The sequence below is a fragment of the Jaculus jaculus genome, chromosome 10 (assembly GCF_020740685.1).
Source record: "Jaculus jaculus isolate mJacJac1 chromosome 10, mJacJac1.mat.Y.cur, whole genome shotgun sequence".
Taxonomy (NCBI): domain Eukaryota; kingdom Metazoa; phylum Chordata; class Mammalia; order Rodentia; family Dipodidae; genus Jaculus; species Jaculus jaculus.
Genome location: NC_059111.1, coordinates 91,615,636 through 91,633,911, shown reverse-complemented (window position 1 = coordinate 91,633,911; position 18,276 = coordinate 91,615,636). Strand labels below are relative to the sequence as shown.

General features: G+C 38.5%; 1 protein-coding gene across 1 annotated transcript in view; it reads left to right on the top strand.

Annotated features, from left to right (window-relative positions):
- Nucleotides 1-18,276, top strand: part of Copg2 (COPI coat complex subunit gamma 2) — a 188,059-nt gene that overhangs the window by 16,261 nt on the left and 153,522 nt on the right. Inside the window, exon 5 of the mRNA XM_004661202.3 lies at nucleotides 435-514. Within this exon, the coding sequence (XP_004661259.1) occupies nucleotides 435-514 (80 nt within the window). The remainder of the gene's footprint in view (nucleotides 1-434; nucleotides 515-18,276) is intronic.

Below are 18,276 nucleotides of genomic sequence, written 5' to 3'. Positions count from 1 at the left end.
CTCTGTAAGAAACCCATATAATAATTACTATTCTAAATTTTTGTTAGGTGTTTTCCAGGGTGTTGATGCATCAAGTATTTGTGTTTATGAAATTAATATTTGGGGCTGGGGAGATGGCTCAGTGGTTAAATATTCTTGCTTGCAATGCTTCTTGGTCCAGGTTCAATCTCCTAGTACTTACATAAAGCCAGATGTACAAAGGAATGTAAGTCTGGATTTGCTTGCAGTGGCAAGAGGCCATAGCTTGCCTCATTTCTCTTTACCTCTCTTGAATGAATAAATGGATAAATAATTAAGAATAGTAATTTTTGAGTATTTTTTGGTGGGTGTAGATATTACAATGAATCTCTATGTGTATCTACTTGGGATCCTTAGTTCAAACAGTTAAAAATACCCTTATGAATAACCTGTTACATTTATAAATGATTTTCCAGCAAACATTGAGGAGAATGTGCTACCTTACCATCAAAGAAATGGCTACGATCTCTGAGGATGTGATAATTGTCACAAGCAGGTATGTGAGTAATCATAGTTTAGGAAGTGATACTTAGTATGCTTATGGAATATTTGCTGTTCTCTTCCTAATGATTTGATTTTACTTTTTGATGGTTCAAATTTATAGGACTATATTTTCTAAAATGCATTTTTGGCATGTGAAACCATCTCTGACAAGCTAGTAAAGAAGTTACAAAGGGTAATGCTAATAGGCTTGATTACCTTTAAAAAGGTCAGAAAAATATAGATAAAATTAAAAAGTAACATACTAAAATAAGGTATCTACAGTAGATAATATCAAAAGCCTGGCATCTGTTAGAAAGAACTCTTATAGTATACTTAAAACCAATACTAAGTGATAATTTACAAAGTAATCAAGGATTCTAAATAACTTTAAATGTAAATTCAAACTTCAAGAATATTGTATAGTATTCTTACTCATCATACCAACAAAGTACCCCAGAAGAGTGTACCAGAGTATGATATGGGAGACTCACCGTTTGAGCACATGGAGGCCAAGTAACACTGACTCAGTTCTTCCAGAAAACACTTTGACAGCATTAGTTTATCCTCAGTGATAATACCATAGAACTGTTCTCAGCAAATTATCAGGCTTAGTAATACTTTATATACAATGGGTTTTTTTCCCAAGACTGTTTATACTAGCAAAAAGGATAAGACAGTGTATCATTGTGAAAATTATTTAATCAACCATGATATAATTATATTATGAAAAGTTTTAAGTTTTGAAAGTATTTTTGAAGCATTAGTGATGTGGAAGAGTCAGTATATTTAATGCTAAGTGGGCATTGGGTTCTGTGCATTCTGTATCATCTTTAAATAATGTTTTATTTATATATATAAAAATGTGGAGGCAACTATATTGATGGATTACCACTGGGTTACCTCTGGCTGTTTGTGATTGTGACTAGTATTTTAAATTTTGAATTTCAAAAGATCTTAGAGTGAACATTTATAATTTATTATACTAAAGCACTTAGATGTTATTTGAAAAATAGTTGCCTTTTTAATGATTAATTATAATTTATTTAACTGAATATGGTTTTCATACAGAAAAATCCATTTTTTGAAGGGAAAGAAGGATGCTTGTGTTTAACTATCAATTATGTTTAATATAGTTTGAATTAGGAATGCTTTCAGCTGAATAAAACGAATAGCAAATGTCAATAGTGAGTTTAACAAGATGGGAGTTTGTCCTTATACAGTGTAAGTCTGCAGCCATACCTGTTGGTATGGGTTCAGTCATCCAACAGTGGCAGAACTAGTGTCTCTTGAATTCTTTTGGACATGTTCCATTGTTGCAAAATAGATGCTTAGATTACTGGCAGTGTACCATGTTCAAGCCAGGAGAACTACTGGGAAATGGGCCAAGGAGTGCCAGCACCATCTGCCTCTTTGATCAGGAATGCAGTAGCTTTTCCCAAGGCAATTTTTAGATTTCATTTGGCACAACTATATTATATGGCTATCCTTAGGAGGCCAGGAAATTGAGTATTTAACTTTTATAGCCCAAGTATTAGGGGAGGAGGATTGAAAATTGGTACTTGGATTAGCCAGCTTCCGGTGTCTACCACAAACAAGAAATAAAACCTTCAGTTAAATTGATAAATTCAGTAACTATTTGAAAAATTAAAAATGAATTAGACAGCTGGTTTCTTTCAGCTGTTAATACTTCCCTGAGTTATACTAGGCTCCTGTGCAGTGTGTTTTACTTCTAGTGCAGTTTAAGTGGTCAGTAGATATGATAGGCAGAATAATGGCCTGCTAAAGATGCCCGTGTCCCAATTTCCAGGACCTGTTAATGGTTATATGTCAAAGGGGAATTAAAACAGATATGGTTATACTAGATTATTCATGGGACCTTTTAAGGACAAGGGTCCTTGAAAATGAAAGTAGGAGGTAGGAAAAAGTCTCAGCTAAAAATCACAGAGCAGGGTCATAGAGATACAGTGCTGCTACCTTTAAAAATGAGGAAGAGGGCCATTCACTGTGCACAAGTGACCTCCAAAAGAAGCTGGGACAAATGGAGAAATAGATTCACCCTATCTTAGCCCCTTTCTGTTACTAAAATAAAATGCTTAATGCTTGGTACTTTATAAAGAAAAGAGGTTTATCAAGTTTATTGGAAGCTAAACATTCAAGATTGAGTAGCCCATCTTCCTGGCATCTGGTCAGGGCCCCATGGCTAACAACCTGATGATGGCAGCAGTGTGTATAAAAGAGGTCGTGTAGAGGACTGGAAATCAGGGGTGCAGAGGGCCAGACTTCCTAATTTTTAAAATAATAACTTGATCTCTCAGGACCGCCTCCTAAGAGAACTTTATTTATTCCTTCTTAGGTGGTATCCCCAGTGACCTCACTGCCTTCTACTGCCCCCTGCCCCATCTTTATAGTTCACTGGGCACATGAACCTTTAGAGGTCCTATTCAAGCCGTAGAAATCCCTACTGCTTACAGCCTGCTAGCATTTGGAGACTGTTTCAAACACCTGACTCACGTGAACTGTACAGTGAAGAAATGCTGGGGCTGTGGAGACAGCTTGGTGATAAACTGCACCTGCACACCGCTGGGGAGGCAGAGAGGAGGGTTTGCTGGCCAGCTAGTCTAAGCGGATGGGTGAGCTCTAGGTCCAGTGAGAGACTTTGTCTCAAACACTAAGGTAGAGAGTGAGGGAGACATCCAACTTTGATCTATCTCACACACCTGTACCCCTCCACCACCACACACACACACGCACACGCACACACACACACACGAGAAAAATGAAAAAGTGAACATTGTCTTAAGCCTCTACGTTTGTGGTACTTTGTTATAGTAACAGTAGAAAAAGGTATCTGAAAGTAGAGTGCTATAACACATATATAAAGTAGCTTTGGAACTTTGGGGAACATGGTGGGAGTATCCTAGTTAGTGGAATATGGATATGAGTGACTTTGCTAAGTTAAGGTTATGGAGCAAGATAGAAAACACATACTTGAGATAATAGTGAAATCATTGTGAATAGACTGTTGGTGGAATTGCATATTAGAGGAGGTGATAGTTGGCGCTCACTGGAGGAAAGAGGATCTTTTTATGATAGCTGCAGAAAGCTTGGCAGAATCATGTTTTGTGATTATGGGAGAAGCAGAACTTACAAGACAGGAACTTGGATATTTAACTGAAGAGATTTTCAAGCTAAATGTTGAAAGTGCATTCTTGTTTCTTTTCATAAAATTTGAATGTAAATAAATAAATTTAGGGGAGAACTGCTAAACAAACAATAAGTATGTTCTTTTTGGTTAGAACTTATGAGGTAGAGGCAGGAGGATCAAAAGTTGAAGCTATCCTTAGCTACATAGTAAGTTTAAGGCCAGCCCAGGCTACATGAGACCTTGTCTCAGAAAAAAAAAAGCTGGACCTTCATGATTTTGGAGATTCTCTGTCTGCCCAAGTGGCCAAAGACAATGAGCTGACGAGATTCATTGTCAGGAAACAGCCAAAGGAGTCTGCACAACCTTTGGCTGGTGTATCAGGTCAGAGTACTTACCTGCTGAAAACACCACAGAGGTGAGAAGCAGGCAGCCTTGGGATTCCCTTAGCAGTTATATAGAAGCTGAAAACAGGCATGAGATTATGAAGGCAGGATCTGTGCGTGAGCCTCTTGTCTAATGGATTGAGTCTTTGCACTTACATGGTACACTCACAAGGTAAGACTCATAAGGTAAGGTAAGACTTTAGACTCATTAGGTAGAGAGTGAGGGAGACATCCAACTTTGATCTCACACACGTACCCCTCCATATCTGTTTCGTGACTGCCTTGGACTAAAAGGGATAGAAGAAAAGACAAAGTGAAAGAAGGCTGTTAGCACCCCAAAATTCTGCATACAGGAAATAGACTCACAGAGCCTCAGGTTTGAGCATGTGTTAGCTGTGCTTTTTTATCTTTTATTTTTAATTTTTGTTTTAATTTTATTTTTTTAAATTTTTATTAGCATTTTCCATGATTATAAAAAATATCCCATGGTAATTCCCTCCCTCCCTCCCCCACACTTTCCCCTTTGAAATTCCATTCTCCATCATATTACCTCCCCATCACAATCATTGTACTTACATATATACAATATCAACCTATTAAGTACCCTCCTCCCTTCCTTTCTCCACCCTTTATGTCTCCTTTTTAACTTACTGGTCTCTGCTACTAAGTATTTTCCTTCTCACGCAGAAGCCCAATCATCTGTAGCTAGGATCCACATATGAGAGAGAACATGTGGCGCTTGGCTTTCTGGGCCTGGGTTACCTCACTTAGTATAATACTTTCCAGGTCCATCCATTTTTCTGCAAATTTCATAACTTCATTTTTCTTTACCGCTGAGTAGAACTCCATGGTATAGATGTGCCGCGTCTTCATTAGCTGTACTTTTTGAAAGAGGAGAGACTACGGCAAGAGCAGCGGTGCCGGCTTAAAGAGTGGCACTGGGAAGCACATAGAACCTGCCCGGGCACAAGCCTGGTCAAGCTTTCCTGGATGAAAGTTTAAAGTTTCTTGGGACCAGTGACATTTTGCTTTCCCTTTTCTCTGTACAGTTGTTACCTTAAGCATTCCCATACCACATTTGGAATGGGGAACTTGTTTTCTAGGCTTCTAGGTCCAAAGATGGAGAGGATTGTCGCCTAAGGGGTGGTTGTAGCACAAGTTTCATCCAAACCTAATGTGATAATTTTAATATTAAGATTGAGACATTGAGATTTTAGACTTGGTGGTGTTGTTGCCATGTGTTGAGATTTGGGGAGCTCTTGGGATGAATGGATTTTGCATAAGAAATTGATGCAACCCTGCAGGCACGGTAGTTCTTAGCTTAGTGAGACCTGTGTTGGATAGGACTGTAAAACAACAAATGTGTGCTCTTTCAGCCCCTACTTGTGATAATTTTTTACAGCAAGAATAGAAAACTAGGGCTGGAGAGATGGCTTAGCAGTTAAACACTTGCCTGTGAAGCCTAAGGACCCTGGTTTGAGGCTCGACTCCCCAGGACCCACATTAGCCAGATGCACAAGGGGGCACACGTGTCTGGAGTTCGTTTGCAGTGGCTGGAGGCCCTGGCATGCCTGTTCTTTCTTTCTTTCTTTCTTTCTTTCTTTCTTTCTTTCTTTCTTTCTTTCTTTCTTTCTTTCTATCTATCTATCTATCTATCTATCTATCTATCTATCTATCTATCTATCTATCTATCATCTGTCTCTTTCTCTGTCACTCTCAAGTAAATAAATAAATAATTAAAAAAACAGAAAACTAATGTGGTAGATGACCATTTTATACACATAAATAATTGTATTAGATGTCAAGAAACTATGGAGGTTAAAAAACCTGAAGACGGGGCTGGGTGCTTGCTTGCAAAGCCTAACTACCGCAGTTTGATTCCCCAGTACACATTAAATCCAGATGCATAGTGGCACATGCATCTGGAGTTGCAGCAGCTAGAGGCCCTGGCCATGCCCAGTCTCTCTCTTTCTGTCTTCTCTCACTGCTTGCAAATAATAAAAGCATTTAAATAAGAAAACCTGAAGACATATACTTCTCAAAAGATTATATAATGGGCAGTCCACACACGGAACTGTTCTTAACATTAGTAATCATGGAAATACAAATCAAAACATTAATGAGATCAACCATATTGACTAGAATGGTTAAGTAAAACACAATGATACTCAAATTAAAAATGTGCTCCAGCCAGGTGTGGTGGTGCACGCCTTTGATCCCAGTACCCGGGAAGCAGAGGTAGGAGGATCGCTGTGAGTTCAAGCCAACCTGGGACTACAGAGTTAGTTCCAGGTCAGCCTGGGCTAGAATGAGACCCTACCTCAATAAAACAAAAACACCAAAAAAATCTGCTCTAGTACAGAGTAGTGGAACATTTGAAACTCTCATGTGTGGTTTAACCACCATAGAAATGCTTGACCGTTTCTCATAACGTAAATTTATACTATATAACCAGTAATTCTAGATATCTATACCCATGGAAAATAGGACTATACAAAAAGACTGTATAAGAAGTAAAAGATTATAATTCCATAGGGACTTTATTTGTGTTAGGTGTAAACTGCAAGTGGTCCACGTGTGCAGGTGTGCAAGATTGGCTAAACACAGGCAGTGACTGCTGCACAGCGGTCCAAGGAGCACTGCTGGCTCAGGCAGTGACAAGGATGCACTGCTAAACATTGTGCAGGGGCAGAAGAGACAGACACAAAGGAACAATCCTGAACAGTTCTGTTTTTATGAACTTTAAGAACAACACAAACTGGTCTGTGATGTTCAAAACCAGAAGTCTGGTGGGTTGGAGGAAAAGGCCTCAAAATGGACATAAGGGAACTTTGTGAGGTGATAGAAATGTTCAGTTTTTTATTTTGTATGGAGGTTACATGGTTATCACAATTAACCAAAGCTCATCCAACTGAACACTCAGATTATCTGTTTTTTATTGTTTATGATTTCACTCAGGGAAAAAAACCCTTGAAGAGATTTTGTTAGGGAGGCCATTCTACCCATTGCTGTAAGGGCTGTGAAAGTCCACATCTGAGGTGTCTCAGATTGAGTGCTGAGGAATGGTCCTTCACCTCCTTAGGGAGGGCTGGGGAAAGTGATGTCACATCTTCACCACAGAGTTGCTTGGATTGAGGGTCACCCAAAAGGTTGGTAAAGTACAGTTTGGGTTGTGTTTGTGATGGTGTCTCCTGAGAGAATTAATTGAGGGAAGGATTAATTGAAGGTATCCTGGTTTTGGGTGACACCATGTCATGGACTGGAAGCCTCAAACATAATAAAAAGAAGTGACAAGAAGAAAATAGCAGAGTGCTGGCATTACTTAATAAACAGTACACAAGACTGGACCGGTAGGGGTTTTTTTTGGTTGTTGTTGTTTTGATTGATTGGCATAACTATCCCTGAATAATTACTCCTGAGGAATGATTGCTAGAACATTGTTTGAAACAAGAAAGAAGATGAGATTATACTATTATAATCTGACTTAGCCTTCACTATAGTGAAGCTCCTTTTTCAAAACTCTGGTAACCTTCTGATTGCAGAATCTAAAATGAATTTTTAGTGTGTATTTATCCTGGTTAACATGGTTAAACATTGCCTGAAGTTTGGCTTTCAGAAACCACAGTCCTAAATCTCCTCCTGTCTTTACTTCAAGTAAGTGCAGAGCAATGTACTAAATACTGTAAAAGACATGAAAACAAAGTATTATAAGAACAGCAGAGGCTATTACTAGTCTATCAAGCAAACATGGAATTCATACATATATTTGAGCTATGTAAAAGGAAATAGGAAATTTTAGGCATGAGAAGAAACTCATCAAAAGAAACAAGATATAAAATAGTATTTGTTTGAGAAATAGTAACAGAATGATATGAATTCTGTCCACTTTGTTTTGAGGGAGGGTCTCTCTTGTTTACATCTATGTTCACCATGTCTGCCCAATGAGCTTCCAGAATTCTGTCTCCACCTTGCTGAGATTGTAGGCACTTGTGCTTTATGTGGCTTCTGGGGATTCAAACTCACATGGTGAGGCTTTGCCCACACTCCCATCACCCTCAAAATTCAGATCTCTGTGGTGGATGGAGTGCAGGTAAGAGCAGTGCAGAGCATAAGCCAGCAGTCATCCTCATCCCCCCTGCCCCCAGTGATAAGGGAATTGCAGTGGGCCATATTAGTGATAGAGAGTATAAACCCTGTACTTGGGAGCTGGCTCGAACAACATGTTGTGGGCAGTGATTTCCTGATTAGAACTCTAATAGCCCAGGAAACAGGAACAAGAACTAAACGGGATTGTATCAAATTAAAATGCTTCTGCACAGCAAAGGAAATAACAGTGAAGGGAGAAAAGTCTTTCTCAGCTATATAATCCACCTTCATGAAGTGTCCCATGTCTTTAATCTCAGTACTCAGGAGGCTGAGATGGAAGGATCACAGTTTGAGACTTGCTGGGACTAAAGAGTGAGCTTGGGCTCAACAAGATTCTGTCTCAAAATAACAACAACAAAAATCCTATAAAAAATGTGCAAGTTAGGCTAAGTTGATTGCTCAGTGGTTAAAAACACTTGCTTGCAAAGCCTGTCTTGGTTCAGTTTTCCAGTACCTGGGTAAAGCTAAACAGAAGGTGGTACATAGCCCTGTGATCTCAGCTTCCTCGTGGCAAAAGGAGGCAGAGCCAGGAGAATATGAAGTTTGTGGACTAAGAGACATAAATAAATAAGAGGCAAGTGGTGTGAAAAGGCACTCCTTAAAAGAAGTAGAAGTGGTCAGTAGTACATGAAAAGCTGCTCAGTGTCATCATACACCAGCACAGTGCAGATCAAAACTGCATTGAGAGTCACTCTCACCCCAGCCAGAATGACTATTAAAAAACAGTAAAACAATAAATGCTTGTGAGGTTGTAGAGAAAAAGGGACTCTTATATACTGTTGGTAGGAATGTAGGTTACTACAGCTACTAAGAGACTTCAAAAAAAAAAAAACTAAAAATAGACTTTAAACACATGATCCATTTATACACAGCTTAAATTTTTTCTGCTGGCAAACTTCTTTTCACCCAAGAAATTTTTACTTAATCCTGGGTATATAAAATAGGCATATAAATAAAGATTTGCTGAGAATAAATCATAGAGAAACTCATTTTCAAACAATAGTTATACATATAATTTTAGCATTTATTAAAAGCAGTAACAAATTTGTATACTAATGAGGTGGATGTGCTTATTTTTACATAAAGAATGAAATCCGTGCTGAATATTCGATGGTGTCGGTTGTAGAGTGTGTTCCGTGCTCTTCAGAGTTGATCAGGAGTTTTGACTTCATAATGCCAGGGCTGAGAATGCTGCTTTGCATTAACACAGAATACAAAATGACAGAACCATTTCAGAAATTGTTGGAAATTCTTTCCTAATCCCAAACTAAAATTCATTTAATGATTTTCCTAATGAAGTTAGCATACAATAATATTTATAATTTATGATTATTATGGATCTGATGGCACAGGCTAGCTACTTGGGAGGTTATCCTAGCTACTTGGGGTTATTGCACAAGTTTCAAGGCTATCCTGACTACTTAGTGAGAGCTTGTCTCAAGTTTAAAAAAAAAAAGAGCTGGGGTTATAGTGATAGAACACTTGCCTACCATGCATAAGGCACTAGGTTTAAACCATCACTACAAAAAAATATTTGTTTTTCAAAATAGAAAATGGAGCTGGGGTTGTAGCTCAGTGGAAGAGCATTTGCCTCATGCCTGCAAGAAATTATGGTTAATGGATTAATTCCCAGCATCAAAAACACACAAAAAAAATTGTCAGTTAACAACATATGAGAAGAAAATGCTTAGGTTATATATAGTCTAGGATCATACAACCAGGAAAGTTTGACCAGTTCTTAAGGGCAAACATAATCAGTAGCTTCCCATCCCAAGATGAACTGATGGTTAGGATTATTGAATACTGTTTAACAAGCTATTTATTGCACCCATGGTATGTAAAGTTGACACCCCTCTCTTGAATAGAAGAGTAGTTTCTAAGCAATAAACTATATGTAAGAAAACAACCAAATGAAAAATTTATCCTGGTGTGATGGCATATGCCTCTCCAGCACTAAGAAATTTGAGGCAGGAGGATCATGACTTTGATACCAGTAAAACTCTATTTTAATTCTTCTTTAAAGAAATTATATAGAGCCGGGCATGGTGGCACATGCCTTTAATCCCAGCATTCAAGAGCCAGAGGTAGGAGGATCGCCATGAGTTTGAGGCCATCCTGAGATTACATAGTGAATTCCAGGTTAGCCTGAGCTAGAGTGAGACCCTACCTTGAGAAACAAAAACAAATGAACTATACATTTATATAAACATACACACACACATACATACATACACACACATATACATATATATGTATATGGTATAATTAGGGTTTAAAGTAATTTTTAGCTGGGTTTAATAACAGATTGGAGATCTCAGAGGAACTTGTGAAATCCTACCTCGAAAAACCAATAAAATAAAATAATAATGATAAACAAAAACAGTCCCACTGGAAAATACAGACTGTGAAAATAAATAGCCCTACTTACCTTAGAACTATGTCACTGGAGGAAAGGAGAAAGGGATTGGTCCTGAACAAAATACGTAAACACATGATGACTGAAATTTCATAATTGAGGAAGAACATAAATTTACAAGTTCAAGAAGTTCACTGAAACTTGCACAAGACAGACTTAGAGGGAGACTTAGCACTCATATAACTAGCTGAAAATGAAGACAGGGAAATCTCTTAAAAGCAAGTAGAGAAAAACATGTAGAACTATTATATGACTTTTGCTGGAATCCTCACCAGAAAACATGGAAAACAAGACAGTGGGCACCATCATTAAAGTTCTAAAGGGAAAAAGCATCTTAAAACTCATGGATCCAAGGAAAATACAGAGGCATGCCACAGGGCCTATTACCAGTAGACTACTTTGACAGTATGTTAAAAGAGGCTTTCATGCTGAAGGGAAGGGAACAGAAAAATGTTCCCTAGAGCAAGTACCAGAAAAGTGATAATACTAGAAGCAGAAGGAGGACTTGTTTTTTTTTTTTTTTAATTTTTTTGTTTTTTTTTTTGAGGTATGGTCTCACTCTGGTCCAGGCTGACCTGGAGTTTACTCTGTAGTCTCAGGGTGGCCTTGAACTCATGACAATCCTCCTACCTCTGCCTCCCGAGTGTTGGGATTAAAGGCATGCACACCACACCTGGCTTTTTTGTTTGTTTGTTTGTTTTTTAGAAGGAGGACTTGAATAAAACTGAAAGAAAACAACTAAAATCAGTTGTCAACCCAGAATTGTGGCCATTGATACTACCTTTCTAAAATGAAAGTGATAAAAAGGAAATTTCAGACATATAGAAGCTGAAATAATTCCTAGCAGATTGATATCAAATATAAAAGGCCTTTTTTTCAGGTCAGAAAAAAATACTGAATAAAAATGTGGTTTTATGTAAAGGAATAAAGAAGTATTGAGATTGCTAACCTGAGTAGATATAAAATAAAATTTTCTCAGTAGTTGGCTACTTAACAGGAATCATAATGGTAATAATACTGTGAGCCCAAGGACGGAAATGGAACTTCATCACTGTAGAGGTTTTATTTTGTTTTGTATATGAAGTGAACAATATCAGTTAACAGCAGTCTGGGATAAGTCAAGATGTACATTATAAAGCCTACAGCCACAACTAACAGTGCAGCCACCAAAGAAGATAAACAGTCATAAAAATAATCCAAATGAAGGGAAAAAAATGAATACAAAACAGATAAGATGGGTAGAAAAATATAGCAAGATGATAACCTTAACCTAACCATATCAATCAGATTAAACACTCTAAAAGGCAGTTTGCCAGATTGGAATTTGTAAAAAGTGAGATCCAATTGTACATTGGCTCTCAGGGCACATAAGTAATAGTTTAAAAGTAAAAGGATGAAAACATAGTTCATACTATCAAAGAAGAGGTAATAGAGGTAATATAGGTTTCAGAATTAATGAAATTACCAGAGATAAACGAATTAGCCTAAGAGAACATAATAGGGCTGGAGAGATGGCTTAGTGGTTAAGCGCTTGCCTGTGAAGCCTAAGGACCCCGGTTCGAGGCTCGGTTCCCCAGGTCCCACGTTAGCCAGATGCACAAGGGGTTGCACGCGTCTGGAGTTCGTTTGCAGTGGCTGGAAGTCCTGGCTCTCCCATACTCTCTCTCTCCCTCTATCTGTCTTTCTCTCTGTGTGTCACTCTCAAATAAATAAATAAAAAAATGAACAAAAAATTTTAAAAAAGAGGACATAATAATCCTAGTTATTTATGTATCTGATAACAGACTTCCATAATACTAGCTTAGCTGCAAAGGAATTGCAGAGAGAAATAGACAAACCCACAATCATAGTTAGAAATTTCAGTGCCTTTCTCTCAAAACTACAGGGCAAATTCACAAAAACATTATGAAGGCTATGAACAACATGAACATTATAACCATTGTTGTTTTTGCTGATGACATATCTGTAGAAAATCAGTGGAATCCAACACCAACTACATGAATAAGTAAATTTATGAAATTAGTAGAATACAAGGTCAGTAGGCTAAAGTCAAATGTTTTAGTAACAAAGAGTAATTATACATTATAATTAAGCTAATAATATTTTCAGTAGCATTAGCATATAAAATATGGCTCAGCGGTTAAGCTGCTAGATTGCAAAGCCAAAGGACCCCGGTTCTGACTCCCTGAGACCCATGTTAGCCAGATGCACAAGGGGGTACATGTGTCTGGAGTTTGTTTACAGTGGCTGGAGGCCCTGGCATGCCCATTTTCTCTCTCTTCCCCTTTCTCTCTCTCAAATCAATCAATCAATAAAATATATTTTTTTAAAAAATGAACTATTCTGGTGTAAATGTGATGAAATATATCAGATATGTTCATTTAACAGTATAAAACATTACTGATGCAAATTCAGTGTTAGAACACAGATGCTTCCACTTTATAAGACCAGGTATGAGCTCCTCTAGAGATAGCCATATCCAATTGTTGAAGTGTCCGCTGGACTCACAAGCTAAAGTTGCCTTGTGCCCTGGTCTTGTGTCATGGGTCTTTCCTCCCTCCTCTGACAGCGTATAAACAGGGTCTCCTTAGCTTTGTTCCTCACCACAGAAGCCTCCTTCAAGGCCTGTTGTATTCGTCCTCTTCCTAATGACCTTCCTCTAGTGAACCTTTCCCTTCAGAAAGAAAGCTGGCTGAGCATCTCCACTGAACCTGCACACCAGAATCCTTAAAGATTTATAAATAATATCAAAACAAATTAGGCTTAATAATAATACACTGTAATACACTGATTTTAAACTAAATATAAAAATCACTAAATATTTTATTATCTGCAAACAGGAGTAAATAAAGATAGGTGAATTAAATTCTCAGCCTAAAATACTAAATAACAAAAGAAAATGGTAGGAAGTGCAGATAAAAGCAGAAATTAATGGAGAAAAAAACCAGAAAAACATACAATTTATAAGTCAAAATCTTGTTTTACGAAAATTAACAAACTAGATAAACCATTAGCTTAACTGACCAAGAAAAGAGGAACCCTCCACAAATATATGAAATAAAAATGATGAAATGATAAAAAAGAAGAAATGTAAAAATGCTAAGACAAAGTTAAAGACTTTTTTGAAATATAGATGAAATGAATAACTTCCTAGGAAAGTACAAACTTACAAACTAACCCTACTTTGTTTTAAAATGGGAGAGACACTAATGATAGTTCCACTAAGATCAGGTACAAGGCAAGAATGCTCATTCTGTTTACTCTTCAGTGTTTCTTACTAAGCAATGCCCTTAGACCTGAGAAATCACTTTGAACAAATTTGAAACATAAGAATAAATTAGGGCTGGAGAGATGGCTTAGTGGTTGAGGTGATTGTCTGCAAAGCCTAATGACCCAGGTTCAATTCCCTAGGACCCACATAAAGCCAGATACACAAAGTGGTGTATGTGTCTGGAGTTTGCAATGGCTAGAGGTCCTGTCATACACATTCTTTCTCTCTCCTTACAAAGAAACAAACAAGTAAATATTAAAGCTACCTTTATAGTGTAGCTGCTCTTCCTTACAGCCTACCTCCTGTTGGGCTGGGTGTGGTGGGGCACACATTTAATTCCAGTACTTGGGAGGCTGAGGTGGAAGGATCATTATAAGTTCAAGGCCAGCCTAAAACTACATAGTGAATTGGCAGCAAGGGGCTAAAGAGAAACAAAAACAAACAAACAAAGAATAACAAAAAAAGAATAACAAATGAAGTAAAAGTGTTTGTTGTGATTTTAGATAATGTAAATAAAATCCAAGGTAATGTAAAATAAACTGAACTCAAAGAATTTAGTGCTGTGTCAGGGTATAAAATAAACAAAAATCAGAAGTCTTATAAACAACACTGAGATCTCAGTGGTAGATAGAGCCCCATTTACAATAACAACTAAAGAGATTAAATATTTAGGAATAAGTTTGACAATTAAGATACAGAACATATGAGGAAAAAGAAAACTTAAACACGTATTATGGACTGAATGCTTTTGTCCTCAAAGAGTTTGATTTAAAAACCCTAACCCCCAAAGTGATCTTCACATGACAGAAAAAACTAGTTCTCCATTGTAGCCCTTTTATATGGGCACTAGTCCCCAGTCAGGAGCCCTGGCATCTCACGAGCAACTGCTTCCTCCTAAAGGTTCTACTTCTAAACTGTAATCATAAAATTTCCATCAAATCATATCCAACCCATGACAATCTGTATTTTGGACATGTGATTTAACTGCACTTAGAGACTGAAGCTTGTTCCTCTGGATGTGAGGTGCTGGTTAGAGACAGTCCAATATAAAACTGAAGCTTGTTCCTCCAGGATAAGAGGTGCTGGCTTAGAGACAGTACCGGATGAGACTGAATCTTGTTACTCCAGGATGAGAGGTGCTTGGTTAGACACTGTGCCATATGAGATGAAGCTTGTTCCTCTAGGAAGTGAGGAGCTGGATAGAGACAGTACCATATGAGACTGAAGCTTGTTCCTCCAGGATGCGAGGTGCTGGATAGAGACATTGCCATATGAGACTGAAGCTTGTTCCTCCAGGATGAGAGGTGCTGGATAGAGACAGTACCATATGAGACTGAAGCTTGTTCCTCCAGGATGAGAGGTGCTGGGTTAGAGACAGTACAATATGAGACTGTAGCTTGTTCCCTGAGGATGTGAGGTGCTGCATTAGAGACAGTACTGTATGAAACTGAAGCTTGTTCCTCCAGGATGTGAGGTGCTGGATAGAGACAGAACCATATGAGAATGAAGTGTGTTCCTCCAGGATGAGAGGTGCTGAGTTAGACACTGTTCCATTTGAGATGAAGCTTGTTCCTCCAGGCTGTGAGGTTCTGAATAGAGACAGTATCATATGAGACTGAAGCTTGTTCCTCCAGAATGAGAGGTGCTGGATAGAGATAGTACCGTATGAGACTGAAGCATGTTCCTCTAGGATGAGAGGTGCTGGGTTAGAGACAGTACGTATGAGACTGAAGCTTTTTCCTACAGGATGAGAGGTGCTGAGTTAAAGACTGTTCCATATGGGACTTAATCTTGTTCCTCCAGGATGTGAGGTGCTGGGTTAGAGACTGTACGGTATGAGACTGAATCTTGTTCCTTCAGGATGAGAGGTGCTGGATTAGAGACAGTACCGTATGAGACTGAAGCTTGTTCCTCCAGGATGTGAGGTGCTGGTTAGAGACAGAACCATATGAGACTGAAGCTTGTTCCTCCAGATGTGAAGTGCTGGGTTACACATAGTACCATATTTGACTGAAGCATGTTCTCCAGGATGAGAGATGCATGGTTAGACACTGTACCATATGAAATGAAGCTTGTTCCTCCAGGATTTGAGGTGCTTCGTTAGAGACAGTACCGTATGAGATTGAAGCTTCTTCCTCCAGGATGTGAGGTGCTGGGTTAGACAAAGTACCATATGAGACTGAAGCTTGTTCCTCCAGGATTGTGAGGTGCTGGATTAGAGACAGTACTGTATGAGACTGAAGCTTGTTCCTCCAATGAGAGGAGCTGGGTTAGAGATAGTACCATATGAGACTGAAGCTTGTTCCTCCAGGATGTACGATATGCACTGACCGGATGGCATGTGTGGGTTACTGTGATTGAGGAGGAAACCCGGAGTTGACTTCTCCTCTGCACATGCACATGCACATGCGTGTGTATACACATGTTTGCATGCATACGCACAAACACACAGTGTTCAGTGTACTACCTTCTCTTCAATCCTTTCTACCAAATGAGGACATCTAGATGGTGCCATCTGTAAGAAAGAACTGTGTTTATCACACATTAAGTCTACTATTACCTTAATGTTGAACTTCCCAGCCTCCAGAACTAAGCACATACATTTTTGGTTTTTATAAATTAACTCAATCTAAAGTATTTCATTATAGCAGCAGACATGGACTGAGGTAGCACCCTGTTCCCAAGTTCAGTGTAGATTGCAGTCCTTGTTACTGGGGACAGTGTTTTTAGGGGTGAAGGTCAGAAACATTTAACTCATTGATTCCTAGTTCCTACTGGGTGAAAGGTGTCTTCACACAGAAATACTTCGTGTTTTATACATTCCTGATCGAGAAGTTGGCAACCACATGCATCTTCTCCCACATCAGAGAAGAGCTATGATTGAAAGTGAATTATATTGCGTAATTTGGAGTGATAACTACTGCTGCATCAGAGCCATCATATTAGTGAAGGTAAAGAAAGAAGCTACTGTTACTCTCAGAGGTTATGAATTGATATTAATTCCTTTGAAGGTTAAGATTGTTTCTGTATAATGGTGACAAATAGGATTATATTTCGAATTCGTGGTAGTCAGTTGCATATATTTCGGTGCTTGCCATTGCCTGTGACAATAATGGCTAAGAAACAACTCATAGTCTTACCAGGAGGCATTCAACAAAGGGCTCAAAGCCTCTAGGATACAAATTTGAATAAATAACTGAAACTTGGTAAAGTACGTAGTAAGGATGAGGAAAAAATAGAATAAGTGGCCCATAGGAAGGAGATAATGGATATTATTTGTGGCCTTAGAATGAGTTGTAGACACAAGGATTATATATTTTGCTGTACTCACCATCTTTCTGTGTTTAGGCTGGTTGGAAATAGGTGGCTACCATCTTGAAGCTTTGGCAGATTAGACTTAATAAGGCGAGATTAATTTGAGGATGCATACATATATTGTGTGATATTTCCTGGAAAAATGTGAACAAATGTCCTTTTGCCCCAGGTGGGTCACTGACAACAGAACAGAGAAAAGATTTCACCCAAGCCTAGTTTAGCAGATTAGCGGCTTACTGGGCCTACTTACTAGTTGGATGAAGGTGGAATTTCTTATGGGAAGTATGGGTAACTCAAAGGTAGTTGTATCACCAAAACCCCACCCCAGCATGGGTGATGCCTCCAGAAACTATATCCTTAGAGCTTTCTGTACAGCTTGCATGATAAAGAAGACACTGGACTGAGGATCAGTGTTCTTACCTCTGCTTCATCACTGCTACACTGAATGTGACCAGCTCCTGTCACCATGCCTTCCTGTGTGATGTACTATAAGCCGAAATAAGCCCTTCCTCCCTTAAACTGATTTTTGTCAGGTGTTTTGTCTCAGCAATGAGAAGGTGATTGATAGACTCTGCTACTCAGTTTTTCATCAATGTGACAAAATAACTAACAGTAGCAAGGTTTATTTTGGCTCACTGTTTCAGAGACCTCGCCATCTAAAATCATCTAAGTGCATTATTGGTGAGTATCTGGGTATGATTTATCCTGGAGCAAAATAATTTGCTTTGCTTCACAGATCTTATCATCTGTGCTTCCAGATGAATCACAGTTCCATCTTCCTAAAGGAAGAAAATAGAAGGAAGGAAAGGAATCACTAAACAGTGTTGAAATCCAATCATTCAAATTCCTTTAAGGCTTCGGGGAAAACTCTGTGGCTCCCAGTTCCGCTATTGCATCTGCTTTGCGTGGGTGCTTGGTGCTTCTGCAGCGAATGAGTAGTGGTGAGGAGCTCAGATAGGCAGCCCCTAACCACTGTAGGAATTGTGGCTGAAATTAGAATGTAAAGAGATGTTGTATATGTTTATATTTGTAAATATTGTCTGTGATCATGCAAATAGAAAGATGCTAACCAAAACAGAATAAATGGGTAAACAGATGA